This window comes from Penicilliopsis zonata (genome assembly GCF_001890105.1).
Source record: "Penicilliopsis zonata CBS 506.65 unplaced genomic scaffold ASPZOscaffold_1, whole genome shotgun sequence".
Lineage (NCBI taxonomy): Eukaryota > Fungi > Ascomycota > Eurotiomycetes > Eurotiales > Aspergillaceae > Penicilliopsis > Penicilliopsis zonata.
In genome coordinates this window covers 765,332-789,073 of record NW_019208911.1, presented here as the reverse complement: position 1 = coordinate 789,073, position 23,742 = coordinate 765,332, and the positions used below count along the sequence as shown (strand labels likewise).

Below are 23,742 nucleotides of genomic sequence, written 5' to 3'. Positions count from 1 at the left end.
GGATAACGGGATTCCCCAAAGCTGCAAGCAGCTAGCCGAGGCTATTTTTCATGACCGAATCGTTTGCTGATGACGTTGGGTCGGAGAGGTGATGCTAAATCATCACAATGGATTCGCAGAGGGCTTCCGTCCCTCCGCAGTAAGAGGTTACGACTCTTTTCTTTGTTTCTTCTCAATCCCTGCTGACGAGTCAGTTCGTTGCATTAGATCCGACTACGCCAGAGGTAGAGGTACACTGGAAACCGAGGTTTCGAGAACAGGCAGCAGCCTATGCGATTTTGAGATGCACAAGACAGGTCGAATTATGCCATCCAACAGACCCTGTGTGATAGGTAACAAAGAAGCTAGAGAGGAGCCGATCAGCATAAAGAGAAGTACTCTGTACTCTGTATAATGAGAAGTGTCGCTTTGAATGGGGGTTTTACCCTTTAGTAGCTAATAATAGGTGAATGCCTCTAGAATTTTCAAGATACTGATTGCTTTTACGAAAAAAACAAGTGATATTCGTCGATAAATTTTAATTGAAACAACTCAGATCTCCTAACTATAAACTAACTACCCGTGGTGATGGCTACTAGAGGGCTTTCGTCCCTCCTTCTGCAACAGCCCGACCATATATTTATACTCATCCGACATGATCCGCGGGATCACACCCAAAGGCTTGCGGATCACGTTTCGGTATTGGCTCATGGGAACCGAGTTCTCTTCCTGCCAGCGCAAGACTGCGTCGAAATCCCGGCATTGCCGATTGATACTGAAGTCCGGGTATGGCTCGTCACCCACATCCACCCAGTAGTGGATGAAGGGATCCGTGCTGGCAGAACACATGAGGCTCTGCAGAAGACTGTACACGCAGTGCGAGATGTGCACGCGGTGGTCTTCCGGTGCGCCGCCCTCGGACTTGGGCCACTCGGGATAGTAGTGCTCGTAGTGAGCCTCGCGGCGCAGCAGGTCGAGACAGTGCAGCTCGTGGAACACGTCGAGGCGTCCGACAAACGCTCCGGGTCCGAAACCGTACTCTGCCGGCCATTCGGCTACAATACTCGGGTCGTAGCCGTTGCGGCGGACTTCGTCGGCGTTCATGGCGATCGGGTTGATATTCGCAATTCGATGCCATGCGGCGTCTACCTCGGGGCTGGGGTCTTGTCGGTAGATGCTGGGCGGGTTGTTAGGAAGAAGAGAGCCGTTCCGACGCACAGTCGAGACGGGAATGTGCATTTGATTTAGGATGGGGGCTGGCCATCCATCGTCAGCACTTTCAACTACAAAATTCTTTGATCAACTCTATCAGAGATAGCATCCTACATGGCTGAGAGGTCTTCTTGAGCAGACCATTGTGATGCTTGTCACCATACCGCAAGACCAGGTCCGACCAGCCAGCTGCAACCACACAGATGACTGCAACGAGAAAGACCACATTCAAGATCAATGAAAGCCGATACCGAGTTCTTGACAGGCTGCTAGAATATCCGGGGATTTCGTTGACAGTGCTTGATGAATCCTCGGACAGGAGTCTCTCGTCGGCATCCTTCTCGTCCCGGTATGCAGGAACAGAGATATACGTCTTCCTGGCGGAGGAGAAAATCCGGGAGAGCTTTTCGTATGGCATTTTTTTTTTCTTTGGAAGGTGAGGAAGCCACCGAGTAGTAGGTTCTTCCTAGCCATGCACTGGCTCATTGCCAACTTTTATATTCGTCTCTGGGCACTAAAGACTGTCACGCAATGACTGCGGAATCCCTATCAATCACCTATTACCTCGGGTATTCACCAACCTGACCATCACTGAATACGAGTGACACAGCATGATAAGACCCTGAGATGCGGGCCAGATCCTGCTCTTCAAGCCATCGTTACATTGGAGACTTGAAATCTCACCTCAGATCATGCAAGAACCCCTCATGCTTTCCCTGATCCTAACGGTCACTTTCCCCTAGCGTCTCTTCTCCCATCGTTGAATGGATAGGAGAGCCGTGGAAGGATCCCGGAGACCGCTTCGCCGCCGTGTCAAGATATCAATCAGGTCCATTAGGAATATGGGAGCGACCTATTAGCGTCATAATGGCGAAGAGGGCATTGCAATGGGTGAAATCTAGATGAGGGATTTTTTTTCCTTCATTGAACGGGTTGGTCACAAGAATTTCTTCTCTGAACATGATACCTATATAAGGGCATTCCCTGCTTGATAGTTATTTGACACCACACCTCTATCCTCTATATACCCTATAATATACCACTCACCCCCCCAATATGCGGATTTCCTTCATCTTTGCCGCCGCAGCGACTCTCGGGCTGGCTTATGCCGCGCCAGTTCCGGCTGCTGGAGGTGAGTCTACTCATATACATCATTTCTTCTGCATTGAGGCCATGAACTGAACCCAATAGCTTTGACGGCTCGTGAAGAGGGCATCTACGATTATTACGATATCGATGCGAAGGCTACCAAGCACAAGCGTGAGGAGGGGATTTACGATTACTACGACATTGGCGCGAAGGCCTCTCGCAAGGATAAGCGGGAAGAAGGCATCTACGATTACTACGACATTGATGCAAAAGCTACTAAGCACAAGCGGGAAGAGGGGATTTACGACTATTACGACATCGATGCCAAGGCTACCAAGAGCAAGCGTGAGGAAGGTATTTATGACTACTACGACATTGATGCGAAGGCTACCAAGAGCAAGCGGGAGGAAGGTATTTATGACTACTACGACATTGATGCGAAGGCTACCAAACACAAGCGGGAGGAAGGGATCTACGACTACTACGATATCGACTCCAAAACTACCAAGCACAAGCGGGAAGAAGGGATCTACGACTACTACGACATTGGGGCCAAAGCCAGCAAGAACAAGCGAGAAGAGGGGATTTACGACTACTACGACATCGACTCCAAGGCTACCAAGGCTAAACGCGAGGAAGGCATCTACGACTACTACGACATTGGGGCAAAGGCAGAGAAGCGGACCCCTCAGGATTTCGCCGATGAAGCTCCTCACGGGCATTGAGCCGTGTTCAAATCAATGGCTTGGAAATAGCACCCAGTTTGGTAGCCAACATAACTGTTAATCAAATCAATTGGCCTGCCAGACATGCACGGCAGCCACCATTCCGTTTGCCATTTTCTAGCTCGGTCCTCACCCTTCGGACTCCGATGTACCCTGCAGAACCAAATCCTGTATCTTCCCCCAATCCCCTCCCTCGCAGAGCAAATAAGAGTGTGCAGGATCAATGTGGAGGAGACCATCTGCTGCAGATAAGAAATAAGAAGCAAGAAGCTTTGACAATCCGGGCTCTAGTTGGCTGGTCTGCAGATAAGTCTAGAGCAGTCTACACTGCCTCATGTATTACTGCCTGAATCATGATAGAGTATTACTCCGCCACCAATGAGAATACCAGCCTTCTTTTTTAGGTCTTTATTGTTCTTCAGGGTGTCTGCTTAGCCCGTCCACTAATCTTACACAACCCCGCTCTATTGACCCTGTACGGAGTATAGGCCGGGAAGACGATCCTTTCTCCATTCACGAGAGACGAATAAGTATGCAGTACCACAGTACATACCTTTGGGGAAGATATGGCGAGACATCTGAAAGATGAGTCGTCAGATATAGTCTGCAGAAAAAAGGTGCAAGCGAGTATTCCAGAAGACCTGTTGTTCATTGCTTGGTAATTATTTAGAAGAACATCTATCAAAGAGAGTATTATAAATGTCAAATGATACACCAGTACACAGTATTTCATTTACTGAGATGTGTATTTTCAACTCCCAGGCCGTCTTTCCATATTAGGCATATATTATGCTGGAATAGGCTTAGTGAGAAAACCGGAGACTGACGTCACGTTTCTGCCATATGCCACCGCTCTGGCCAGCCCTAATTTTTTCACTGGTGAGGATTCATGATGTTTATCGTTGAGTTGTTGGTTACTATAATTACTCGTAGTACGTAGATACCTTGATATATTATCGCTAGAATTGAGATATCTTTCCTTGAGATTACTGTTGTTGATAGAAAGCCCTGAATGTCGCAACTTCCGCATCCGATTCGGGTCACCGTCTCGGAGCCCCGAGGAAAACAGTCCGAGAGACACCACCGACAACCACCAGCCCTCGGATTTAAAACCATCCACTTCCTCAATTATCCTCCATCACCACCATCATCACCATCATCATTGCAATGTCGCATGTTCTGATCATCGGAGGAGGCCTCGGAGGCCTCTGTCTGGCGCAGGCCCTCAAGAAACACGGCATCCCTTTTAAACTCTTTGAGAAAGACGAGCGAAAGGACTTTCGCGCCCAGGGATACCGGCTGCGCGTCTCGGACGAAGGGGTTGACGCGCTTGAGTATGCCCTGCCGCCTGAGCTATACGAGCTGTTCAAAGACACCTGTGCGGGGAAGCAAACCTTTGGTGTCCGCTTGGACGCCGACGGTGCTGATCTGAGCAACCAACAGTCTGGAGGACCTCCTCCGCTCAAAGGAGACAAGTCCTACGTTGTCGACCGCACCACCTTCCGCGAGGTGCTGCTGCGGGGACTCGAGGACTCCGTGTTCTTCGGCAAAGCGCTGGACCGTTATATCCTGCATGAAGACCATGTCACGGCTTATTTCACGGACGGATCGGCCATCGACGGCGGGTTGATTGTTGGTGCGGACGGCGTACACTCGCGTGTACGCAGACAACTGGTTCCGGGCTTCAGGGCGATCGACACTGGCCTACGCATTATCTACGGCAAGACGCCCCTAACGCTTGATTTCGAGGCAAGCTTTCCAGAGGAATACCGACGGGGTGTCTCGCTTGTACAGGAGAAGATTCAGAGAGAAAATGACGACGGCTCGTTTCAGCACACCCTTTTTTATGAACCTATCCGGTTCCCCTGCGCAAACACCGTCGCCGACCCCAGATTGCCGGCCCCGTATATCTACTGGGTGCTGTGCAGCACAGCGATGCCCCTGCCAGACGAGGAACTCCTCCATCTCACCCACGACGAATCCGCGCAATTAAGTCTCCGTCTCACACAGCATTGGACCCCGGTTCTGCGCGTCCTGCTCGAGATGCAGGATGTGTCGCAGACATCGACGCTGCGGGTTGCTTCTGCCCCGCCCGACCTGCCTGCGTGGGAGGTCTCTCGTCGCGTCACCCTTTTGGGAGACGCCATTCATCCCATGCCCCCGACTGGCGCCATGGGAGTGGTCACGGCACTCCGGGATGTAGAGGACCTCGCGCGCAGGATTGTCGCCGCGGGGGGTGTCGCGGCGATGGAGGAGGCGAGGATTGCAGAGTACGAAGAGAGCTTGCGACAGTTTGCGCGGAATGCTATCGCCCTGAGTTGGAGGGGGGGAAACAGAGGTTTTGGCTTGAAAAAGGTTGAAGAGCGTCTAGACTGTCTGATTGATATGTGATCTCCAGAGATGAAGCTCTTTGATTCCTTGTGTATTCTAATTCTCTACATATATGTATTCTATGGCAAACATTTCTCAACTCTAGCGCATTGGCATATCTGTGAAATAAGCGAGGAACGATGTAATATCGATCCTTTTCGGGATCATGGCGAATTGCCATTAGTGAATCGACTCCAGCTGCGGATCTTTTTTCCATAGATATAGAACAAGATGGGAACAGGGAACAAGGCGGTAGTCAAGCATCCCAGCAATGTCATTGCCCAGTTTACGCCGAGATTATGGAACTATATTGCAGCTGTCAGCTCATGGCATGGTCTCGTAAATGGAGAGGAGGACCGACCATGCCAATTCCAAACATGGGAAACCCTGCGCCCAGCAGGGATCGGAATAGCGTGTTGGCTGCAAGGGCAGAGTTTGAATGGCCAACATAGACGTCAATGATGTAATTGAGGCCCTGAGGATCAATCAGTCAATTAGAATCTTGAACAGCAGGCTTCGTCTCAGACTGACCTGCAAGAAGATTAGTAGGATGCCCGCGCCGAGCAACACCGCCGAGAGAACCTGCGGTACCCAGTTGATATGCGGGTCTGAGGTCCATGCAAACCAGAACATGCCGGCGGGGAGCAAGAAACCCCCAATCATCATAGGCACCAGCCGTTCCTCCGGTACGGAGCCTCCGTTTTGGTTCATCTTGCGCCGGTAGCGAGTCTTGGTTAGCACGATGATAATGGCGCAGCCCATAAAGACTCCACAAGTGATAGCCAGAAAGGGCAATGAGGCAATGCCCAGTTTCCAGCCGCGGCGCTCGTGGAAGGCGATCTCGAAAGACTGAAGACTGAGGTAGAGAAAACCATACACAAATCCCATATACAAGGTGATGAGAAGCAGAATGGGCTCTAGTACCAGCATTAAGAATGGCCGGAAGAGGTACTTGTGCACCAGATGCTCCAGGTCGGTTTCTTGTTCATCCACGCTGGCATGGATGGCCCAGTCCCGGGTCTGGTAGCGCAGCTTCTTCGCACGTTGCGAGAGGAGAACAGGGGCGTAGGTCTCTGGGAGCAGAAAAAGGCCCATAGCGCCAAACAGAAAAGCCATGATAGTAGTGATGTACTCGGTCCACCGCCAGCCTAGCTTGGAAGTCGTGATGAAGCTTCCGACAACAGGGCCTGCTACAGGCCCAATAAACGTTGCTCCAGCAAAGGCGGCCATGGCAACGCCTCTGTCAACAGGGTTAAATATGTCTGCCAGCGCTCCACCAGCCTATTTCGATTTACATTCAATACAAGTCAGTGATGGGGAGCATATCTCAATGGTATGGAAGACCCGGCAAACGTACAATCGCCAGTGGCGCGCTGCCAAAGAGACCCCCAAAGAATCGACAGAGGAAGATAGTCTGGAGATTTTGAGCAACCGCGACGGGGATTTGGAATATGGCAAAAATGAAATAGCCTATCAGCAGAGGGTTTCGACGCCCGTAGAGTTCAGACAGAGGTCCAAAGAATAGGGGCCCGAAGGAGAAGCCAAGCACAAAAAGACTGACTCCCAATACCATGACCTCCGGAGAGACGTGAAAATGCCTTGATGTAGCTCTGGTGGCTGAACTGAAGACGGAGGAGGCAAATGTTACGCAGAACGTCATTGCTGCGAGCATCATGGTGATTCTCCATTTCTTGCGGACGGAAAAGTTCATTGGGTTGTCCTGCGGTAGCAGAAAGATTCGGTCAATTGCTTGGAATGACAGACCTGACTTTTCCAAGGCACTTACTCGATCATCTGGGCCATCCCATTGTATTGGGGTGGAGGACTTTGGGCCGTTGGATTCTGCTTCGGGTCGATTGATTGCCTGTCTCTCATCTTCTTCGAGGCGACTGCTCCCCTCTTGTTCCTGGTCTGTTGTGAGACTGGCAGACTCATGCCCGGAGGACTCCTCAGTGTCGGCCAGGTTAGCCGAGGAGTCTTCTGTGGATCTTGTGGACGACTGTTTCTTAGCGCTACTATCTGGAGAGAGTGACTCCCCACCAGCTCCCTCGTAGCGCTCCCTCTCCATCGCCCCGGTGCACTGTGAGGTTATTTTAGGCAGATCCTAGATTTGGGTGAAATATACGCATTCTAGCATTGTTAATGTCGGATTAATTACGTACCTGTTGCGCTGCCCTTCCGCTGAAGACGTCATTGACACGATGCATGGCACGGCCGAACTCCGGAGGATCAAGAAGTCTTGGGAAACAAAAAGCAGATGTAAAGGAAACTTTCCTTAATGGTGATATGTAAAAGCATGAACCATTGTTATATATTAATAGTGTTGACATGACAGGATGATTTGGTTCTCAATGTGATCCAGGATCAACATATTCCGAAAGCAGGTTATCAGAAACCGATTCCAAAACAATATATCGTCCATGAATGGCGCCTTACTTCTGGACAGACGCCAACATGGCTTTTCCATCCCCCAGAACCTGTTCCCAGCCCCGTGCCTTTAGCCACTCCTCAAACGATTGAGTCGGGACCTTGACCTTTAGCTGGGCTGGCTCTATGAAGCCATCCACGCCGGCCATGTAACTGAACTCGTTGAGAAAATTCGGGGCTTCCAGTACTTCCAGTGGAACTCCAAACTGTGTGTGAATAAATTCGGTAGTGACTTCCACCAGTTCGACTGGCTGCCCGATGACCCGCGACCAGATCCGAGCAACTTCCTCCATTGTCGGATAACTGTTGTAGGCCAACAGCTTTGTTCCAGCATTCTCCTGTTCTACCAAGGCCTGGACAAACAAACCAGTTGATCCACGGGTATCAATTATGGGCATCTTGATATCAGCCTTGATCGGTGACACCAGCTTGTACGCCCCCGTTGTCGGATCAGGCCTTGGCATGAGCAGAGCATTGGTGGCATACGCCCCCAGATAGATGAGCGACGTCTTCTTCCACAGCTCCGGTTGTTCATTCTCAATGTATTTGACAATCGTAGCCTTTGACTCCCAGTGAAAGGATTGCGTGTATTTCCCCTTGGACGCCTTCCTCATCGGCCCCAGCGCCGAGTAGACGAACCGCTCAAGTGTCGGCACCGCTGCCGCCGCGATAGCAGCGTTCTTGCCGTGCAGGACCTCTCGATCATACGACTCTTTGCTCTTTGTTTCATCATCCTCGCTGCACTTCCGGTACGCCCACCAGAAATCTGTGTTGACAAAGATGGTGTGGGCGCCGGCGAACGCAGCAGACAACGAGTCGAGATCGGACAGGTCAGCCTGGATGAGGCTGGCACCAAGACCTCCTAGTTCCTGGGATGCGGGCGAAGACACATTGCGCGTCACACAGCGTACATGCCAGCCAGGCAGATTCGCAAAGGTGCGTACCACCGAGGAGCCCTGGTTGCCCGTGGCGCCCACAACGACGATAGTTTTGGCTTCGGAAGTCATGGTGTTGATAGCAATGGGGGTTTTAAACGGGATTAGGGAGATATATTGGATATTAGACAGTGGAAGAGTGATGAATAAACAAGTGATGAAGCAGAGAAGTTGAGGGGGTTCTTGCTTTTATAACTCGAGACTCACCCATTGCCAGATTGGGATATATGCCTCAGGCATCAATGGCTTACGGCGACAGGCGATCTGATTGGCCAGTCACGCGTAAGCCACCTGATGAGTCAGCACACTGCCTCTTGGGCTTAACAGCCGCTTAACTCCGAGTCTCTGGCAAAGAAGACGAGGACAACATTGAGTGGACAAAAAACCGTTGGACATGGCCTGAGAAGACGGAGAAGCAGAGAGGAATATGTCAGAAGCCAGTCGATTGCCCCCAGAGACTGGCTTACGGCCGAAGCGGGTCATCACCGCCGCGCGGAAAGAGCAGAACAGGATCTCGCAGCGAGCGTACCGTGAGTTGGGAGCAAAGAACGTGGACCAGACGGCTAACAATCTCCTTTAGGCCAGCGAAAAAAGGACCAATTGGTCAGTCAGCGGATGCTCAAGGGTGGGCAACCGGTTGCTCAATACCTGGAGATTCAGCCATCGCCAGTTCGGGGCTGGACGCCGAGAGATGAAGGGAAACTATCCAACGCGGCACCTCTTAGAGAGGGTATCTCGAACGAGGTGGAGACTCAACAGACTGAATTGATAAATGATTTGACGACTGGAAGCTCAGATTCATCTGGCAACGACTTGGTAAACGTTGGTTGGAACGACGCAGGCGACTCCCACTCTCTCGACATGCTTTTCTGTTCGTTTCCAACGACATCTAGTTCCAGCTCGGATGACATGTTGAGACTGTTACCACCAGAGACAACCGTTGATCCACTGGCGGTTTTCACTCTGAGCCCCACGGTATCCGGACCGACAGAGTGCTATTCCACAATCCCTGAGACAGACAATAGCCAGAAGACTAAGACTACCACAGTACTGGCAGACCCGTACCTGAATACTCTGCAATCCTCGCAGACATCCTTCAATCTAGCGTGCCTTCACAACGCCCGCAGCCTGGGAATCTCCATCGAGGAGTTCTACACGTTCAAGTGTCTCACGCTCTGCTCGCCGTTCTACCGACGGGCGTCCCCATCCGACGACCCAAAAACCCTACTCGCCTCTGTCTCGGACCCAGGGGCGCCCGTCCACCTCCAGCCGACACTCGCACAGGTCCTCTTCCCTCATCACCCGATGTTCGACCTGATCCCCCTGCCCGTCCTGCGGGAGCGCGCCATCACGCTGGCCGCCACGTCGCCGGGCCTGTTCGATCCTCTCGATCTGAAAAAGGATATTCTCCGCGGCGGCCTGGTCTGCTGGGGAGGCTCCGGAGGACTCGGTCAGCCCTGGGACATGCGCAGCTGGGAGGCCGCGCCCTGGTTTCTGCATAAATGGCGGCTGCTCGTTAACGGGCCGGAAGGCGATCTCTGGCAGCAGAGTTTGTGGTGGCAGAGCATGAGACAGCAGAATCCTGCTATTATGAATTAGATACACATATACATATACATATAAATATACATATCCATATACACCCCATTTATTTATGAGACCATGTAGTATTGTTATGTTGTATTCTCACAATTCCCAATCACCAATCGGACGTTGTATAATGTCCCTGAGATCGGCACTCATCCCTGTAGAGTAAATCAATCAATTACCCGATAGACCATCTAACATACTGTAATAGTATTTTTTTTTTCCTTCTTAAAGTCATCAACTCATGCTATACCGACTACATTGTACTCCGAACTAGAGTCGAAAGATATCAAACTCCCTCGATATGCTCTGTCTTGGAAACGCCGCCCTCCTTCTCGTCAAAGACGGTAAGAGCCTCGCCATGAGCAAAATCACGCTCGAAGATGGCGCCCACGCGAGTTGCCTCGCGGTCGCGGAAGACCCAGCTGGTCCGCTGCTTGGAGAAAAGAAAGTCGATTTCCTCGAGGGATTTCCCCGCGGTTTCCTACAGTCAGTTTAGTTTGTGAAACGTTTTCTTTCTTTCTTTCTTTTTTCCCTTTCTAGTAGACGTACCGGGTAAAACAGATAGATGATGATTGACATGAAGTAGCAGAGGGCCATGAAGATCATGTACAGCTCCCACCTAGGATGTGAGTAGTTGAGCATTAAAGAAATCATGTTTATCATGCCAGGTATGAGAAAAGAGCTTACGAAATCTTCTCCATGGCGGTTGGAACGTAGAGACCGAACCAGAAGTTCTGTCATGTCAGTACTACAATGCAAATCGCAGCCAAAGTACTCACCACAAACCAGTTGGTGGCAGAGGTCATGGACGTGCCGCGGCCACGCATGTTCATGCTAAACAGCTCAGGCGGATAGACCCAGGCAACGCAGGCCCAGGTGAGGGCAAACACCATGACATAAATGTAGACAAATGCGATGGCCGCGTTGGAGGCCATTTTGTCCTTGAAGGTGAAGTCGGTCTTTTGCGTCAGGGCGTCATAGACGGGGTTGCCTTGAACAGTCAGCTTTAATTTCTTTATATAAACTGTTGTAAGGGCTAGACAGAAGGCCAGACCCTTTGTTTTCATGATGACTCCGATCAACATCATCGAAATGCCCATGCCAACGCCGCCGATCACCATCGGGGTGCGCCGGCCCCAGGAATCCATAAAGTACATGTCTGGAAGAGTGAAGATGTTAAGCACAACGCCCTCGAGGCCGTTTGCCAGGAGCGAGGACTTGGTCGAGGAGATCCCGGCCTGCTCGAAGAGGAAAACGGCATAGTACATGATTCTATCTGCTTTAGTATATCAAAAAGCACTTATGCATGAATTCGAGGATAGCTTACACGTTGATACCGGTAACTTGTTGGAAGAATTGCTAGGCTCGTCAGATAACACCCCTCCAGCGCAATATTGATTTCAGTACTTACCACTCCGATACCCAGCCAGGTCCGCCGGCGCTCCTTGCCAAACAACATCTCGCGATAGGAGGGGGCTGGATGCTGACGCTCCCACTGGATCTTGGATTCAATCTCGGCCAGCTCGGCCTGCACATATGGGTCATTAATGTCGCCGTTGGAGTGCATCTGCGCAAGAGCCTTCAGCGCCTTTTCGTGCTCGTCACGTTGGACGAGCCATCGTGGGGACTCCGGCAGGAAGTACATGGTGATATGCAACGTGATAGTAGGCTAAAGCATCAACGTTCAGTAGGTCTCGAATTGGTAACTTTTTCTTCCCCCAGTGAATGATTCTTACGATCATCTGAAGGCCCACAGGCAGACGCCAGGCGGCCTGCCCGTCAATGAAAGTCGTTCCGTACTGGATCCAAAACGCCACAAGGATACCCAAGTTGATAAAGCATTGCTGGAAGGAGATGATACGACCACGGATCCTATTCCCGTCAGCGGTGATTAATGAATACTTACAACACTCAAAAAAAAAGGTATTGGAACAAATACTCACTCTGGCGGCGAGATCTCACTCTGGTAGAGAGGAACCTGTACCCGTCAACCAGTTCCTCCATCAGTGTTGACTGAATATATATATTTTCCTCGCTTACCATCATGGCCAGACAGCCGTTGCTAATGCCATTGATGACGCGCCCGGCGACGAGACAGACGACCCCGTTAGCAGCACAGGAAATGGCGACACCGATGGTGAAAAGCAACGAGCCCAGAAAAATGGTCTTCTTACGACCCAGTCGGTCCGCCAAAAAGGCTCCTGTCAGCAGGGAACCTGCAAAGGAGCCAGCTTGTAGCGAGGCGGTTATGCCGCCCTGGAGGAAGGAGTCCGGATGGTTCATGTAGTCGAGGAACTGCGACATGGCTAGAATGCCACTCAGGGATCCTGTATCCTGGAGAAAAAGAGGGAGAGATAACTGTCAGCAAGGGATCTTTCTGAATAGTCCTCTTAATTGTCTTCTGGGAGCAACCTACATATCCATAGGCTAGGCCGCCGGTACACGGCGCCAGGCCGTACAGGTACACTTTCTAAGCCTGTCAGAAAGACGTCGTAATAGACAGAGAAGGCATGAAGCCTCGTAAATACTCACCCAGGAGACTCCCATATCTGCAACAGCTTGAGATCTTGGTTGGGGATCAGCCCACAACAACAAGCGGGGAAGTTGGCCCTATTAATATTAACTGGTAGGGTAGATAAAAGTTGGGGATGTTTCGTCTCCGCATCGCTGATCCTTGCGAGAAAAGCAAGAAATAGACCGACCAAAGGGCCGATCTGCAAGAATACCGCCGAATGAGCCGATCGTACATGGGTATGAGATGCCAGAGGGGAAGTTGTCAAGATGATGTTTTTCTCTGATCTGGATGGCGGTGGTGGAATATAAACAACCCTAACCTGCTTAGGCTACAGTGTTGAATTTTCAATACGAGTTATTCTATAATAGAGTAAGCAAATTACTTATCTAGCTAGGTTAGGTAGTAGGCAAGGTCATATTTCCAGAAAGGTTTCTAATGCAGCAACTGTCTAGAGAGTAGCTATATAATTGATATCATTGATATTCATGATGTAGTGTATTATTAGAGTGATAGAAAGCTAGACGCTGTCTTACTGCTGGCTAAGATTTTAGATTATCTGGTATAAAATGCCGATTCTGTTGAAACTTAAATACTGTCTGAACAGATCCAATATGGCCATTAGTTATCTATTTTTCTCTAATATACGGGGTTCAATATATTCCAGCTTGCAGCCGCTATCCAGATCTGCACTACTGGTAGCCAAGCTTTATTACTATAGCAATAGAATTCAAGTAACTATACTGTAGTTTATTAGATCAAAGCTTTCCTATCTCCATGATTTTGTGCTTTTCTATATGTGCTATTCAGCTGCGTACAACAATATAATAATACGAGGTGACTCTTTAAAACGAGTCAGATGAGTCACTTATGGAGATTAATGTTTTTACCATGCAATCTGCAGAACCCTTCACAGAATATAATATCTAGTAGGTATTCCATAGAATCCTGGTAGAGATAATAAAAGTAATAAAAGTACCCAGTGGGAGTGAGAGTCCACTGTCTGTGCCATTTACATCCAAGGCTGTACCGTTTTTATTTATTTCATTTTATTTCCAATGGACCACGATAGTACTATTCGCGACGAGATCGCCCATGAGCTCACCGCAACCCCCTTTGCCTGTTCATCGCTCATCAAATTGAGTGGTGGAACAGCCAATTTCGTCTATCGTGGTGTTCTGGCCGAGCAACCGGATAAGAGCGTGGTGGTCAAGCATACCAAGGACTACGCTGCCTCGAACACCGCGCTTCGACTGGACGCGGCACGATGCGTGAGCTTTACTTTTACTAGAAAGGTACTTTGATAATCATGAAGGATAGACTGACACGGTTTTTGTAGAAATTCGAAGCAGCCATCATCGAAAGCTTGCACGAGCTACCGCCGCTCTCTCTCGCCGGCCTCACCGTGCACACCCCGCGTCTCCTCCACTTCAGCACGACTACACTCACGCAAATCGTCGAGGATCTACCGCACGCAGTCGATCTGAAGAGTTACCTGCTCTCCGAGCAGGGCAGGACGCTGTCTCAACCCATTGCACACGCCCTGGGTCGCGTGCTGGGCGCTTGGCTGCGGTCGTTCCACACATGGGGGAAGGACGACGCGCCCGATGTGGCGGCGAGAATGCAGCAGAACATGACGATGAAGAAGCTCAAGCACCACGTTAACTACGGTTTCCTGCTGGAGACGATCAACAACTTCCCGCACCTGCTTGAAGGGTCTCGTAACGTGTTCACCCAGGTGACGGACATGGCGGCGGCGGAGCTGGATATCCACGAGGGGGAGATGTACGGGTTGATCCACGGGGACTTTTGGACAGGAAAGTGAGTTGAATCTATTCCCCCCCCTACCCGGCCTTGAATAACCCAAGGAAAGCTCTATTTTCTAACTCAATTTCTAAAAGCATTCTCGTATCGACACCTCTCACCCGTCTCTTTGTCGTCGACTGGGAACTGGTACACGTCGGCCATCGCGCCCTGGACCTAGGCCAGATGATCGCCGAGCTTTACGAGACCACACTATTCAAGGATGTGACAGCTGGAGAATGGATCGTCCAGGGCTTTGCTGAGGGTTACGGGCCTCTGAGCGACGCGATGGCGTTTCGGACGGCCCTCCACGTCGGCACCCATCTGGTCTGCTGGGGCAGCCGTGTGCCGGGATGGGGCACGCCGAAGCAGATCGAACAGGTTGTCGAACGAGGGAGAGATTTCATTCTTCGAGGGTGGGAGAAGGACCGCGCCTGGTTCAAGACCGGGGCACTTGGTTGCTTGTTCACGGAGTAGAGGTGAATCAGTAGATGGTCTTCTCAATAACGAAAGTATCATCTTGGAAAATATCCTGCAAAGGTTCTCTGGTAGACTCCTGTAGACTCTGGGCTTATTGATGGTTCCTTCCCAAGTCGAAGTCAACAAAGAGTGGCAGCACGTGGTCTCCAGAAACAGAAATTAGGGCATGGAATTAGGGCATCCCCCGTCATTTTGTCCTCAACTGTTTTTCCCCCTCCCTCAATGCAAGGAATTCTCAACAATGAGACCGACTCACATCCATCGATTTGGCAAGTTTCTTTCATTGATGATGGCATCTGAGAGTCATCTATCCACTGCCATCACATAAACATCGATAATAGTGGGAAACAGTTTGAACAGACGGTGAGTTGAGAGCCAGGGGTAACAGAACAAACAGACGAAGAGAGAGAGGAGAGACATTAAAATCATCAAGTATATCATCTAATTATACTAACCTAGTCTTTATTTCCATCTTGAAGCTATTACCACAACGAAATTCGGTCATGCCATACTTCCTCCCTGCTTGATACCATCATCATACAACCTTCCACCTCCCCTTGACCTTTTCCGTCAGGCCGGCTCGAGCGACCACCTCACGACTCCTGCGCTGTGCTTCTTGAACAATCTCCTGCTCATTCATAGTGAGCAACTGTCCTTTCTCGACGACCATCTGTCCGTCGACGACGACGACGTCAACATCTCGGCCGGTGGCCGTGTACACGACCGCGCTCACAGCGTTGAACCACGGCTGCGAGTGGATGCCTCGAACGTCGATCGCGACAAAGTCTGCCTTCTTGCCAACCTCTAGGCTGCCGATGCGGTCCTCTAACCCCAGCGCCTTAGCCCCGTTGATCGTCGCCATCTCCAACACCGTCTCGGCTGGTACCGCCGTCGGGTCGTACGAAACGCTCTTGTGGATGATGGCTGCCAGCTTCATCTCTTGCAGCAGATCACAGGTGTTGTTGCATGGCGCACCGTCCGTTCCTAGTCCGACATTCACGCCGGCTTTCTGCAGGTCGGGAACGCGACAGATCCCTGACGCCAGCTTGGCATTCGAGGTTGGACAGTGTGCGACGTGAGTGCCCGAGGCTGCCAAACGGTCGATGTCCGAGTCGTCCAGATGTACCATGTGCACCAGCACGGTCGACGGAGATAGCAGGCCTACTGAGTCACAGTATGACATGGGCGTATGTGAGACCGAAGCGAAGAAGTCGCGGTCGGCACGCACTTCGGCGCAGTGCATCGTGATGGGGATGCCTTTCGATCGCGAGAGGGCCGTCATTTCCTTGTACAGTCCGTCCGACACCCTATTCGATAAGAGTAAGCGTTGAGTTGAATCCATAATATAACACCGTTCTTCAAGCACATACCCGCCTGGTGTCCGGGCCCCGAACCACACACGAATGCGGTCATTGGCCTTGCCATTCCACTTCTCCCACATCTGCAGCGTGCCTAGCAGAGATGTCTCACGGTCTTCCACAAGCCCCGGATGCATCGCCCAAGCGTCATCTTGTGCATACCGAGCAATGTCCATGACGATCTTGCCCAGACAGCCACGAATGCCGCTTTCTTCGACGGCCCGACAGAGTCCATCAAAGCCATAGCGGTCGGCGAACTAAGTATAACATAAGCATGAGGGATAGGAAAAACCAAACGATATATGCATGGATGGCAGTGCTGCTAACCAATACTACCTACCATACTCTCCAAGAAACATGTCGTTCCTGTCTTCAACATCTCGCCAATACTCAACCGCGCAGCTGCATACCCATCCTCCGCCGTGAAGTTGCCCTGAAGCACCCAGATCCGCTCACAAAGCCACGAGACCAGCTCTAGGTCGTCTGCCGTGCCCCGCAGCAGCGTCTGCGCGGTATGCATATGCGTCGAGATCAAACCCGGGATCACTATCCGCCCGGATAGATCATACTCTTGTTCATCAGGGTATTGTGCTTTCAAGGCGTCGGTCTTGCCGATGTCCGCGATGCGGTCGCCATCGACGCGGAGGGCACCATCGTCAATGATCCGGCGGGAACCGTCGACAGTAATGATGGTGGCGTGTGTGTAGAGCATCGTGTTCCGATGGCCATCAATCATCATTGTCGACCCTCTCCCCATCTTTTGTTTTCTTTATGCCTGGGGGAGGCGGTCCGGAGAGCGCCGATGTGCGGAGAGAGTGCGATAAGATAAATGCGGCGTATCACCCCCCGGTGGCGATTAGATGGATGTTACACATTTCAATTGCTCGATCGGAAATGCCCTACACGGAGGTCGACGACCATCCTTCGGTCACTTCCTTAGGATGTCGCGGGTATCCGGCTTCACATGTGCCATTATCATCATCGTGACAGTGCCCAACAGGCTGCCTGATGCAAGCCACACGAAGCGGGTTTTTTTTCACTCTTTTTTGATGTCTCGCTCAATTGATCATTCTTTCATCATACATGCGACTAGGGTCCAATTGTTGGACGGGGAGAGGCGCTTATCTTATCTCCTAGATGGGCTGCAGCGCTATCTATGTCTGCCCCCAGTCAATGCAATTATGTGATCGAGGCCTTCCAAGGATCGTCTGCTCGCTAGACGAGTATATAGGGCACAAGCTCGCTGATCGATCACAGCTGAGAGGGGGGGGGGGGAAAGTCAGACTTGTTTGTTGCCTTTCCTTTGACCACCATGGACAACTCGATACATTCTACCGATGGCCCGGACACCATCGTGCCCGGTTCCAACCCGCGACAGACGCTGCGACAGCGCTGGCAACGGGCGCGACATGCTCTCACCACGAAGGAAGGTCTCATCGGGGACTACGATTATGCGTATCTGTTCCGACCAGAGATTCCCTTCCTGAAGCGGCCGATGCGCGCGCAACCGTTCTTCGCCCTCAACGACCGCATACCCATCTTGCTAGCCCTGCTGCTGGGCTTGCAGCATGCCCTGGCCATGCTGGGTGGCATCGTAGCCCCGCCCATTATCATGGCTGCGGCCGTCAACCTGACCACCGAGTACACCGAGTACCTGGTCTCGACCTCGCTGATCGTCTGTGGCCTGCTGTCGCTCATTCAGATCACCCGCTTCCACATTCACAAGACGCCGTACGAAGCTGCTCTTCTATATCATATGAATTCCGTCTGACTTATTTTTTTTTTTTTTGCTAGGTACTATATCGGCACCGGTGTGCTCTCGGTGGTGGGTGTTTCCTTCTCCATCATCACGGTCGCCACAGGCGCCTTTACACAGATGTATGAGAATGGGTTCTGCCCTGTGGACGAGGACGGCACGAAGCTGCCATGTCCCGACGCGTACGGCGCGCTGATTGGCACCTCTGCGGTCTGCGCGTTGATCGAAATCCTCATCTCCTTCATGCCGCCCAAGACCATCCAGAAGATCTTCCCGCCGATCGTGACGGGTCCGACAGTCATGCTGATCGGTGTGTCGCTGGTCCAGAGCGGCTTCGAGGAGTGGGCGGGCAGCTCCGGCGACTGTATGTCCCGTCCCTCGACCGGTATCTACCGCTTGTGTCCTGAGGTGGGCGCGCCGCATGCTCTGCCGTGGGGCAGCCCGGAGTTCATCGGGCTGGGCTTCTCTGTGTTTGTGACTATTCTCCTCTGTGAACGGTTTGGATCCCCGATCATGAAGTCGTGTTCGGTCGTCCTCGGACTGCTGGTTGGGTGTATCATCGCTGCGGCGTGCGGATACTTTGATCCTGCGACTGTCAATGAGGTAAGTCATGTTTTCATCTTTCATCAAGGGCATGGATATATATACTGACGTGTGTGTGTGTGTTTTCTTCTTTAGGCGCCCGTGATTTCGTTTATCTGGGTCCACACATTCAAACTACAAGTGTACGGTCCACTCGTGCTTCCACTGCTGGCAGTGTTTATTCTGTGTGCCTGCGAGGCGATCGGCGATGTAACGGCGACATGCGACGTCTCGCAGCTCGAAGTGGACGGCCCGGTGTTCGACTCGCGAATCCAGGGGGGCATTCTCTCCGATGGAATCGGCGGGCTGCTGGCCGCCCTGATGACCATTTCGCCCATGACCACCTTTGCGCAGAACAATGGAGTCATCGCCCTGACGCGCTGCGCAAACCGGAAAGCCGGCTACTGCTGTTGCTTTTTTCTTATTGTGGCCGGCATCTTCTCCAAATTTGCCGCGGCCATCGTCGCCATTCCTGACGCTGTGCTCGGCGGCATGACAACTTTCCTTTTCGCCTCGGTGACGGTCAGCGGGCTGGCCATTGTCGGCAAGGTGCCCATGAACCGGCGCAACCGCTTCATCCTGACTGCCGCACTGTCTCTAGGGTAAGCCTTTCTTTCTTTTCTCCCCGCTTTCTTATAGTGGTATCACGCTAATTCTCTAGATATGGCGCCACGCTCGTCCCTACATGGTTCTCATACGTTTTCGGGTCGACGAGTAATAAGAACCTGCAGGGGTTCCTGGATGCGATTGAGCTCGTCCTGGAGACGGGCTTCGCGGTGACTGCTTTGTAAGTTTCCCCTTCTCTCTTGATTTCCTCATTCCCGACGATTTCTAACCTCTTAGTGTCTCTATGATCCTCAACTTGATCATGCCCGAGGAGATCGAAGCCATTAGCACCCAGGATGTGGATGTTGTGCCGACGAGCAGTGCCGAGCCGAGCCAGGTAGACTACTCGTCCAAGGAGGTCAAATGAACTTGGAAAAATTGAGCTTTTGTCTTTTCTCTATCTCAATTCATCGGAGATACATGTATGTCTTATACCTAGGAGTTTTTTTAAAGAATCTCAAATATACGTCCTCAAATACTCTCCCAGAGCCATGATAGCCATGGCCTGCCCATACGGCATCGCCGTCAGGGGGATCTTCTTGTAGAAATCGAGATCGTGGCCCATGGGTGTGCCGAAGCTGGTACCCTGCAGTTCGCCGTGCTCGTCCACGAAGCCCAACACAGCCAGGACAGCCTTCTCGGCCACAGGGCGAAAGCGGGCATCGAGATAGCGCCTGCGCACTGCCTTGAGGATACCGTATGCGAAGCCTGCCGTGGCCGAGGCCTCGAGGTACGAATCGGTATGGTCGAGGAGCGTATGCCACGCGCCCGAATCAGCCTGGAGGCGCTGCAGGGCCTCACACTGCGCGTTCAACGTGTCGACCAGATGGACACGGAACGCAGCATGGCCATCCAGATCCAGCAAGTCGAGCATCTCGGGGATCGCAATCGTGATCCAGCTGTTGCCGCGGGCCCAGCGCGCACCGGCAAAGTTATGCCCGCCCTCCTCGAACGTCCAGCCATGGTACCATAACCCCGTCCGACTATCAAACAGATACTTTATGTGTACTAGAAACTGGCGCTTCGCTTCCTCGACATACTCCCCTCTATGCAGGAGGAGGCCGATCTTGGCCAGCGGGAGGACCGTCATGACCAGCGTGTCGTCCCATAACTGCTCGACGTTCTCGTCATGGTACGTTAGATGCTGCATGCCGCCGTATTTTGTGCGTGGGAGGTCGTGCATCGCCCAGTCGGCCCAGCTCTCCAGCCAGGGTCGGTAGATTGGGTTCCGCGTCTCTTCGTACACGTACGCGAGCGTCAGAAACGCAGCCATCGTGTTGATGTTTTTGGTGGTCCCGCCCTCGGCGAACCGGGCGGCAAACCACTCTTCTATAATCGACAGGAGCTCCTTCTTCCCCGTGAGCTCGTAGTACTTCCATAGTCCGTAGAGTCCGATGCCGTGCGTCCACTCCCAGCTGGCCCAGCTTTTGGTGTCGATGATCCGTCCGTCTGCCGTGGGGGCAAGGAACTCGCCTGATTCATCGCGGATATTCACTAGGTTGTTGATTAGCTGGTCGATAGTGCTGTGGATGGTCTTGCTGGGCGGAGTCATGGCGTAGAATGGTGTGTCTGTGTCTGTGTTGTGATAGTTAAGGGAGGTGGAGGTGGAAGAGATAAATGGAAGTGGAGATATTGAGGCTAAAAGGATCATATTAGTAAGAAATAGTCTACTGTTGGCTGAATAAATTATTCTCTACTGAATAAATGACCAGAGTGCTCTGATTTTGAAGGTATCATGTATAGATAAATGAACCCTCGAGTATAACTAAAATTCCCTAAACGTCCAAACCATACTCCTCAATCATCACGTCCGCACACGTCATCCCCGTCACGTACGCCGTGCTCTGCGTGTGGTTATTAGGCAGAATAGGCACGACGCTCATATCCGCGACTCGCAGGGCCTCCAGGCCCAACACACGGAAGTGCGAGTCAACGCCCGCCTTGGGATCGCCCGCGGCGCCCATCACGACCGTACCCGTCATATGCCACACAGAGGTGGCCGTGGCTCGACAGAACTCGAGGATATCTGCCTCCGAGTCGGAGGCGGGGCCGACGAGGGTCGAGAGGGTATCCTTGGCGATCGCTTCGTGGCGGACCAGAGCCAGTAGCTCGCGGACCATATCGACGCAGCCTTTGCGGTCGTACGGGTGCTCAAGGAAGTGCGGGTCGAAGAGCAGCGGCACGTTCGGGTCCGACGATTGCAGGCGCACCTCCCCGACGGACTGCTCGTTCATAAAGATAGCCAGCAGGGTGACGGAGCCGAAATCCGTGATTAGGCCCGGGGCGAACTGAGGCAAAGGCGCGTTCGCGATCAGCTCCCAGTGTGGCACTGTGGGCCGTTGCAGGAACTCCTGCACGTCAGCTGGGAGGGATGCGAATTCGCTCGATCCCAATAGGCGGTCGTCCATCTTGAGGAATCCCATTACGAGCTGGCATGAATGGCGTGCCCAGGGGCCTGTCCTATCCATGTCCCACTGCTCCTGCGCCTCCGCCATAGCATCCGGGTTCTTGAAGAATGCATTGCGGTCGTTGGTGCCGGCTTTGCGCTCTAAAGTTATCGCAAACGCAGGGTGGTCGCGCAGACCCTTGCCAACAGCCGGCAGATCGTGTCGAACGGGGATTCGAAACCTAGCGAGCTCGTCCCGGGGACCGATGCCCGAGTGCATGAGGATCCGTGGGTTGTCGAGAGTACCGGCGCAGAGGACGACTTCTTTCGCAGCGTAGTCTGGAAAATGACTTTGCGTCAGCACATTGTTATTTGTTTATTTATTCGTTTCCGATATCCACTTACACCGATGTTCTCCTGATTCCACTCCGATTACCTTCTTCCCCTCGAGGATGACTCGCTGCACGGCCGCCTGGGCAAGAACCGTCAGGTTATCCGGGGCGTCCAACAACAGATCCGCTGCTGTGGATCGACGCCCTTGATAGGCCGTGTTGCTTGCCAGTCCAATCCCAAGCGGATTGCCCGAATTGAGATCCAGGTTTCTCTCCAGACCGGCCGCGATCAGCCCGTCCATAATGAGGGGAAGGTCATTCTCCCACTCACGTGCGTACCCGACATGCAGGGGCCCATGACTACCATGGTCTGACGGCGATGGTGAGGCATACTTGTAGTATTCTTCGTGTTGAAACTCGCCGTGGAAGGATTCTAGCCGCTTGAAACGCTGCAGCATCTGCTCCCATCGGAACGTCTCGTCGCCTACCTTCTCAGCCCAGCGGTCATAGTCTTCACGAGGGCCGCGAGTATAGGCGCTGAAGTTGATAGCACTGCTGCCTCCCAGCATCCGGCCGCGGTGGTATTCAAGCTCGCGGTTGTTGCAGTGCTGCTGCGGAACAGTCTTGTACCCCCAGTTAAGCTCCGGGTTGTGGAAAGTCGTCCATCGCTGACCATCGACACGTAGGCTATCCTCCTGATTTCGGCCACCGGCTTCGAGGAGCAGTACCTTCGGCTTCTTTGATGTATGAGCTAGTCCAGCAGCCACTGCACAGCCAGCCGGTCCGCCTGAGACGTATCATTAGTATGGAATAAATGGTAGTCATGGGTGATGAAGCACGAACTTCCGACAATGATAAAGTCCCACTGGGAGCTCATAATGTACCCAAGGGATGAATCCGTTGGATGAAGGGTTTGCGGTAAGATAGAGACGGTGAATACGACAGGAACTTTCAGGGAGGAGTCTCGCGTTTAAAAAGGCCTCAGGAACTCACAACTGGACGCCTAATGGCGATCATAGATCTGCAAGCCTGCCTAACCTCACCACTGCTAGAGGTTGAGATAACGCACCAAGTCGATCAGAATCCATCGAGCACACTGCTGCTGCATGGGAGACAATCTCCCCGTATCTGATATTTTCGTAAGACGGATGATATATATGCATTCCAAGCATGCTTCATGTCAATCTCGTATTGGTCAGCATCAATTGAAAAAGCAGGCAGAGAAACCTGTCAGAAGGTCCCGGTCAAGTGATCTCAATCCATATTCTTCTGGACACGCTTTTATCCCTGTTTTATCTGACAAGTCCAAAGTTAAACTGAACCCGCTTCCAACGGCAACGATGTAGCCTATGGTAATCAACCGAGGGCGTACAATGCAGCTTCTGCTTCAGGCGTCAGTGAGAACGAGTCTGCCTAATGTAAGAATGCAGGTATCGTTCGTGGAGCCATCTCATCCACTTGATGTGGAAAAAGGAGGAGGTCTTCCCAAAGCTCAGACGACAAGAGGAGCAACTGGTTGCTGTATACTGGCAGCATGCGTAAGAGTGGAAGAGAAGAGACGCGTGAAGCTAAGCTGAAGCTGACGGTGACTTACGGACTA

At 52.1% G+C, this 23,742-nt stretch overlaps 12 protein-coding genes across 12 annotated transcripts; 5 read left to right on the top strand and 7 right to left on the bottom strand.

Annotated features, from left to right (window-relative positions):
• Window positions 1-515: 515 nt before the first annotated feature.
• Window positions 516-1,605, bottom strand: ASPZODRAFT_126660 (hypothetical protein). The gene has a single exon (XM_022721545.1). The coding sequence runs from the start codon at window positions 1,216-1,218 to the stop codon at window positions 556-558; it is 663 nt and encodes a 220-aa protein (XP_022585246.1). The 5' UTR covers window positions 1,219-1,605; the 3' UTR covers window positions 516-555.
• Window positions 1,606-2,247: 642 nt separating this feature from the next.
• ASPZODRAFT_11589 (hypothetical protein) lies at window positions 2,248-3,005 on the top strand (the record flags this gene model as incomplete). The annotated part of the gene is made up of 2 exons (XM_022721123.1): window positions 2,248-2,323; window positions 2,383-3,005. The coding sequence occupies 2 exons, from the start codon at window positions 2,248-2,250 to the stop codon at window positions 3,003-3,005; spliced, it is 699 nt and encodes a 232-aa protein (XP_022585245.1).
• Window positions 3,006-4,125: 1,120 nt separating this feature from the next.
• On the top strand, window positions 4,126-5,539 carry ASPZODRAFT_126658 (hypothetical protein). Its single transcript, XM_022721544.1, has one exon. It carries the CDS (start codon window positions 4,173-4,175, stop codon window positions 5,394-5,396), a length of 1,224 nt encoding a protein of 407 aa, XP_022585244.1. The 5' UTR covers window positions 4,126-4,172; the 3' UTR covers window positions 5,397-5,539.
• ASPZODRAFT_2105078 (hypothetical protein) lies at window positions 5,468-7,625 on the bottom strand. The gene is made up of 5 exons (XM_022727708.1): window positions 7,162-7,625; window positions 6,733-7,095; window positions 5,907-6,656; window positions 5,737-5,850; window positions 5,468-5,680 (listed from the first exon to the last, which is right to left on the bottom strand). Exons 1-5 carry the CDS (start codon window positions 7,441-7,443, stop codon window positions 5,540-5,542), a joined length of 1,650 nt encoding a protein of 549 aa, XP_022585243.1. The 5' UTR covers window positions 7,444-7,625; the 3' UTR covers window positions 5,468-5,539.
• A 182-nt stretch (window positions 7,626-7,807) lies between these two features.
• Window positions 7,808-8,865, bottom strand: ASPZODRAFT_86307 (hypothetical protein; the record flags this gene model as incomplete). The annotated part of the gene is made up of 1 exon (XM_022730276.1): window positions 7,808-8,865. The coding sequence occupies exon 1, from the start codon at window positions 8,807-8,809 to the stop codon at window positions 7,808-7,810; it is 1,002 nt and encodes a 333-aa protein (XP_022585242.1). The 5' UTR covers window positions 8,810-8,865.
• A 53-nt stretch (window positions 8,866-8,918) lies between these two features.
• On the top strand, window positions 8,919-10,598 carry ASPZODRAFT_253711 (hypothetical protein). The gene has a single exon (XM_022727999.1). It carries the CDS (start codon window positions 9,353-9,355, stop codon window positions 10,334-10,336), a length of 984 nt encoding a protein of 327 aa, XP_022585241.1. The 5' UTR covers window positions 8,919-9,352; the 3' UTR covers window positions 10,337-10,598.
• Window positions 10,378-13,095, bottom strand: ASPZODRAFT_126656 (hypothetical protein). Its single transcript, XM_022721543.1, has 12 exons — window positions 12,860-13,095; window positions 12,744-12,797; window positions 12,368-12,661; window positions 12,271-12,305; window positions 12,064-12,199; window positions 11,739-11,996; window positions 11,655-11,686; window positions 11,382-11,599; window positions 11,107-11,318; window positions 11,015-11,061; window positions 10,877-10,946; window positions 10,378-10,808 (listed from the first exon to the last, which is right to left on the bottom strand). Exons 1-12 carry the CDS (start codon window positions 12,872-12,874, stop codon window positions 10,614-10,616), a joined length of 1,566 nt encoding a protein of 521 aa, XP_022585240.1. The 5' UTR covers window positions 12,875-13,095; the 3' UTR covers window positions 10,378-10,613.
• An 802-nt stretch (window positions 13,096-13,897) lies between these two features.
• ASPZODRAFT_148165 (hypothetical protein) lies at window positions 13,898-15,119 on the top strand (the record flags this gene model as incomplete). Its single annotated transcript, XM_022725342.1, has 3 exons — window positions 13,898-14,110; window positions 14,179-14,660; window positions 14,741-15,119. 3 exons carry the CDS (start codon window positions 13,898-13,900, stop codon window positions 15,117-15,119), a joined length of 1,074 nt encoding a protein of 357 aa, XP_022585239.1.
• A 538-nt stretch (window positions 15,120-15,657) lies between these two features.
• On the bottom strand, window positions 15,658-17,192 carry ASPZODRAFT_55226 (hypothetical protein; the record flags this gene model as incomplete). The annotated part of the gene is made up of 3 exons (XM_022728530.1): window positions 15,658-16,429; window positions 16,493-16,737; window positions 16,821-17,192. 3 exons carry the CDS (start codon window positions 17,190-17,192, stop codon window positions 15,658-15,660), a joined length of 1,389 nt encoding a protein of 462 aa, XP_022585238.1.
• Window positions 17,193-17,792: 600 nt separating this feature from the next.
• ASPZODRAFT_54641 (hypothetical protein) lies at window positions 17,793-19,791 on the top strand (the record flags this gene model as incomplete). The annotated part of the gene is made up of 5 exons (XM_022728479.1): window positions 17,793-18,211; window positions 18,275-18,839; window positions 18,915-19,420; window positions 19,480-19,605; window positions 19,662-19,791. 5 exons carry the CDS (start codon window positions 17,793-17,795, stop codon window positions 19,789-19,791), a joined length of 1,746 nt encoding a protein of 581 aa, XP_022585237.1.
• On the bottom strand, window positions 19,735-21,031 carry ASPZODRAFT_126651 (hypothetical protein). The gene has a single exon (XM_022721542.1). It carries the CDS (start codon window positions 20,974-20,976, stop codon window positions 19,882-19,884), a length of 1,095 nt encoding a protein of 364 aa, XP_022585236.1. The 5' UTR covers window positions 20,977-21,031; the 3' UTR covers window positions 19,735-19,881.
• Window positions 21,032-21,199: 168 nt separating this feature from the next.
• ASPZODRAFT_11580 (hypothetical protein) lies at window positions 21,200-23,019 on the bottom strand (the record flags this gene model as incomplete). The annotated part of the gene is made up of 3 exons (XM_022721119.1): window positions 21,200-22,149; window positions 22,216-22,929; window positions 22,986-23,019. The coding sequence occupies 3 exons, from the start codon at window positions 23,017-23,019 to the stop codon at window positions 21,200-21,202; spliced, it is 1,698 nt and encodes a 565-aa protein (XP_022585235.1).
• Between the last annotated feature and the right edge of the window lie 723 nt (window positions 23,020-23,742).

What these genes read in the sequence shown, in the direction of transcription:
- ASPZODRAFT_2105078 (XM_022727708.1), bottom strand. Translation starts at nt 7,443, where the DNA reads ATGGAGAGGGAGCGCTACGAGGGAGCTGGTGGGGAGTCACTCTCTCCA. An exon ending in GGGATGGCCCAGATGATCGA is followed by an intron (nt 7,096 to 7,161) that starts GTAAGTGCCTTG and finishes CTGCTACCGCAG; the next exon opens with GACAACCCAATGAACTTTTC. An exon ending in TCCTACTAATCTTCTTGCAG is followed by an intron (nt 5,851 to 5,906) that starts GTCAGTCTGAGA and finishes ATTGATCCTCAG; the next exon opens with GGCCTCAATTACATCATTGA.
- ASPZODRAFT_126658 (XM_022721544.1), top strand. Translation starts at nt 4,173, where the DNA reads ATGTCGCATGTTCTGATCATCGGAGGAGGCCTCGGAGGCCTCTGTCTG.
- ASPZODRAFT_126660 (XM_022721545.1), bottom strand. Translation starts at nt 1,218, where the DNA reads ATGCACATTCCCGTCTCGACTGTGCGTCGGAACGGCTCTCTTCTTCCT.
- ASPZODRAFT_126651 (XM_022721542.1), bottom strand. Translation starts at nt 20,976, where the DNA reads ATGACTCCGCCCAGCAAGACCATCCACAGCACTATCGACCAGCTAATC.
- ASPZODRAFT_126656 (XM_022721543.1), bottom strand. An exon ending in CCTGGCTGGGTATCGGAGTG is followed by an intron (nt 11,687 to 11,738) that starts GTAAGTACTGAA and finishes TGACGAGCCTAG; the next exon opens with CAATTCTTCCAACAAGTTAC. An exon ending in CTGCCACCAACTGGTTTGTG is followed by an intron (nt 11,062 to 11,106) that starts GTGAGTACTTTG and finishes CTGACATGACAG; the next exon opens with AACTTCTGGTTCGGTCTCTA.
- ASPZODRAFT_253711 (XM_022727999.1), top strand. Translation starts at nt 9,353, where the DNA reads ATGCTCAAGGGTGGGCAACCGGTTGCTCAATACCTGGAGATTCAGCCA.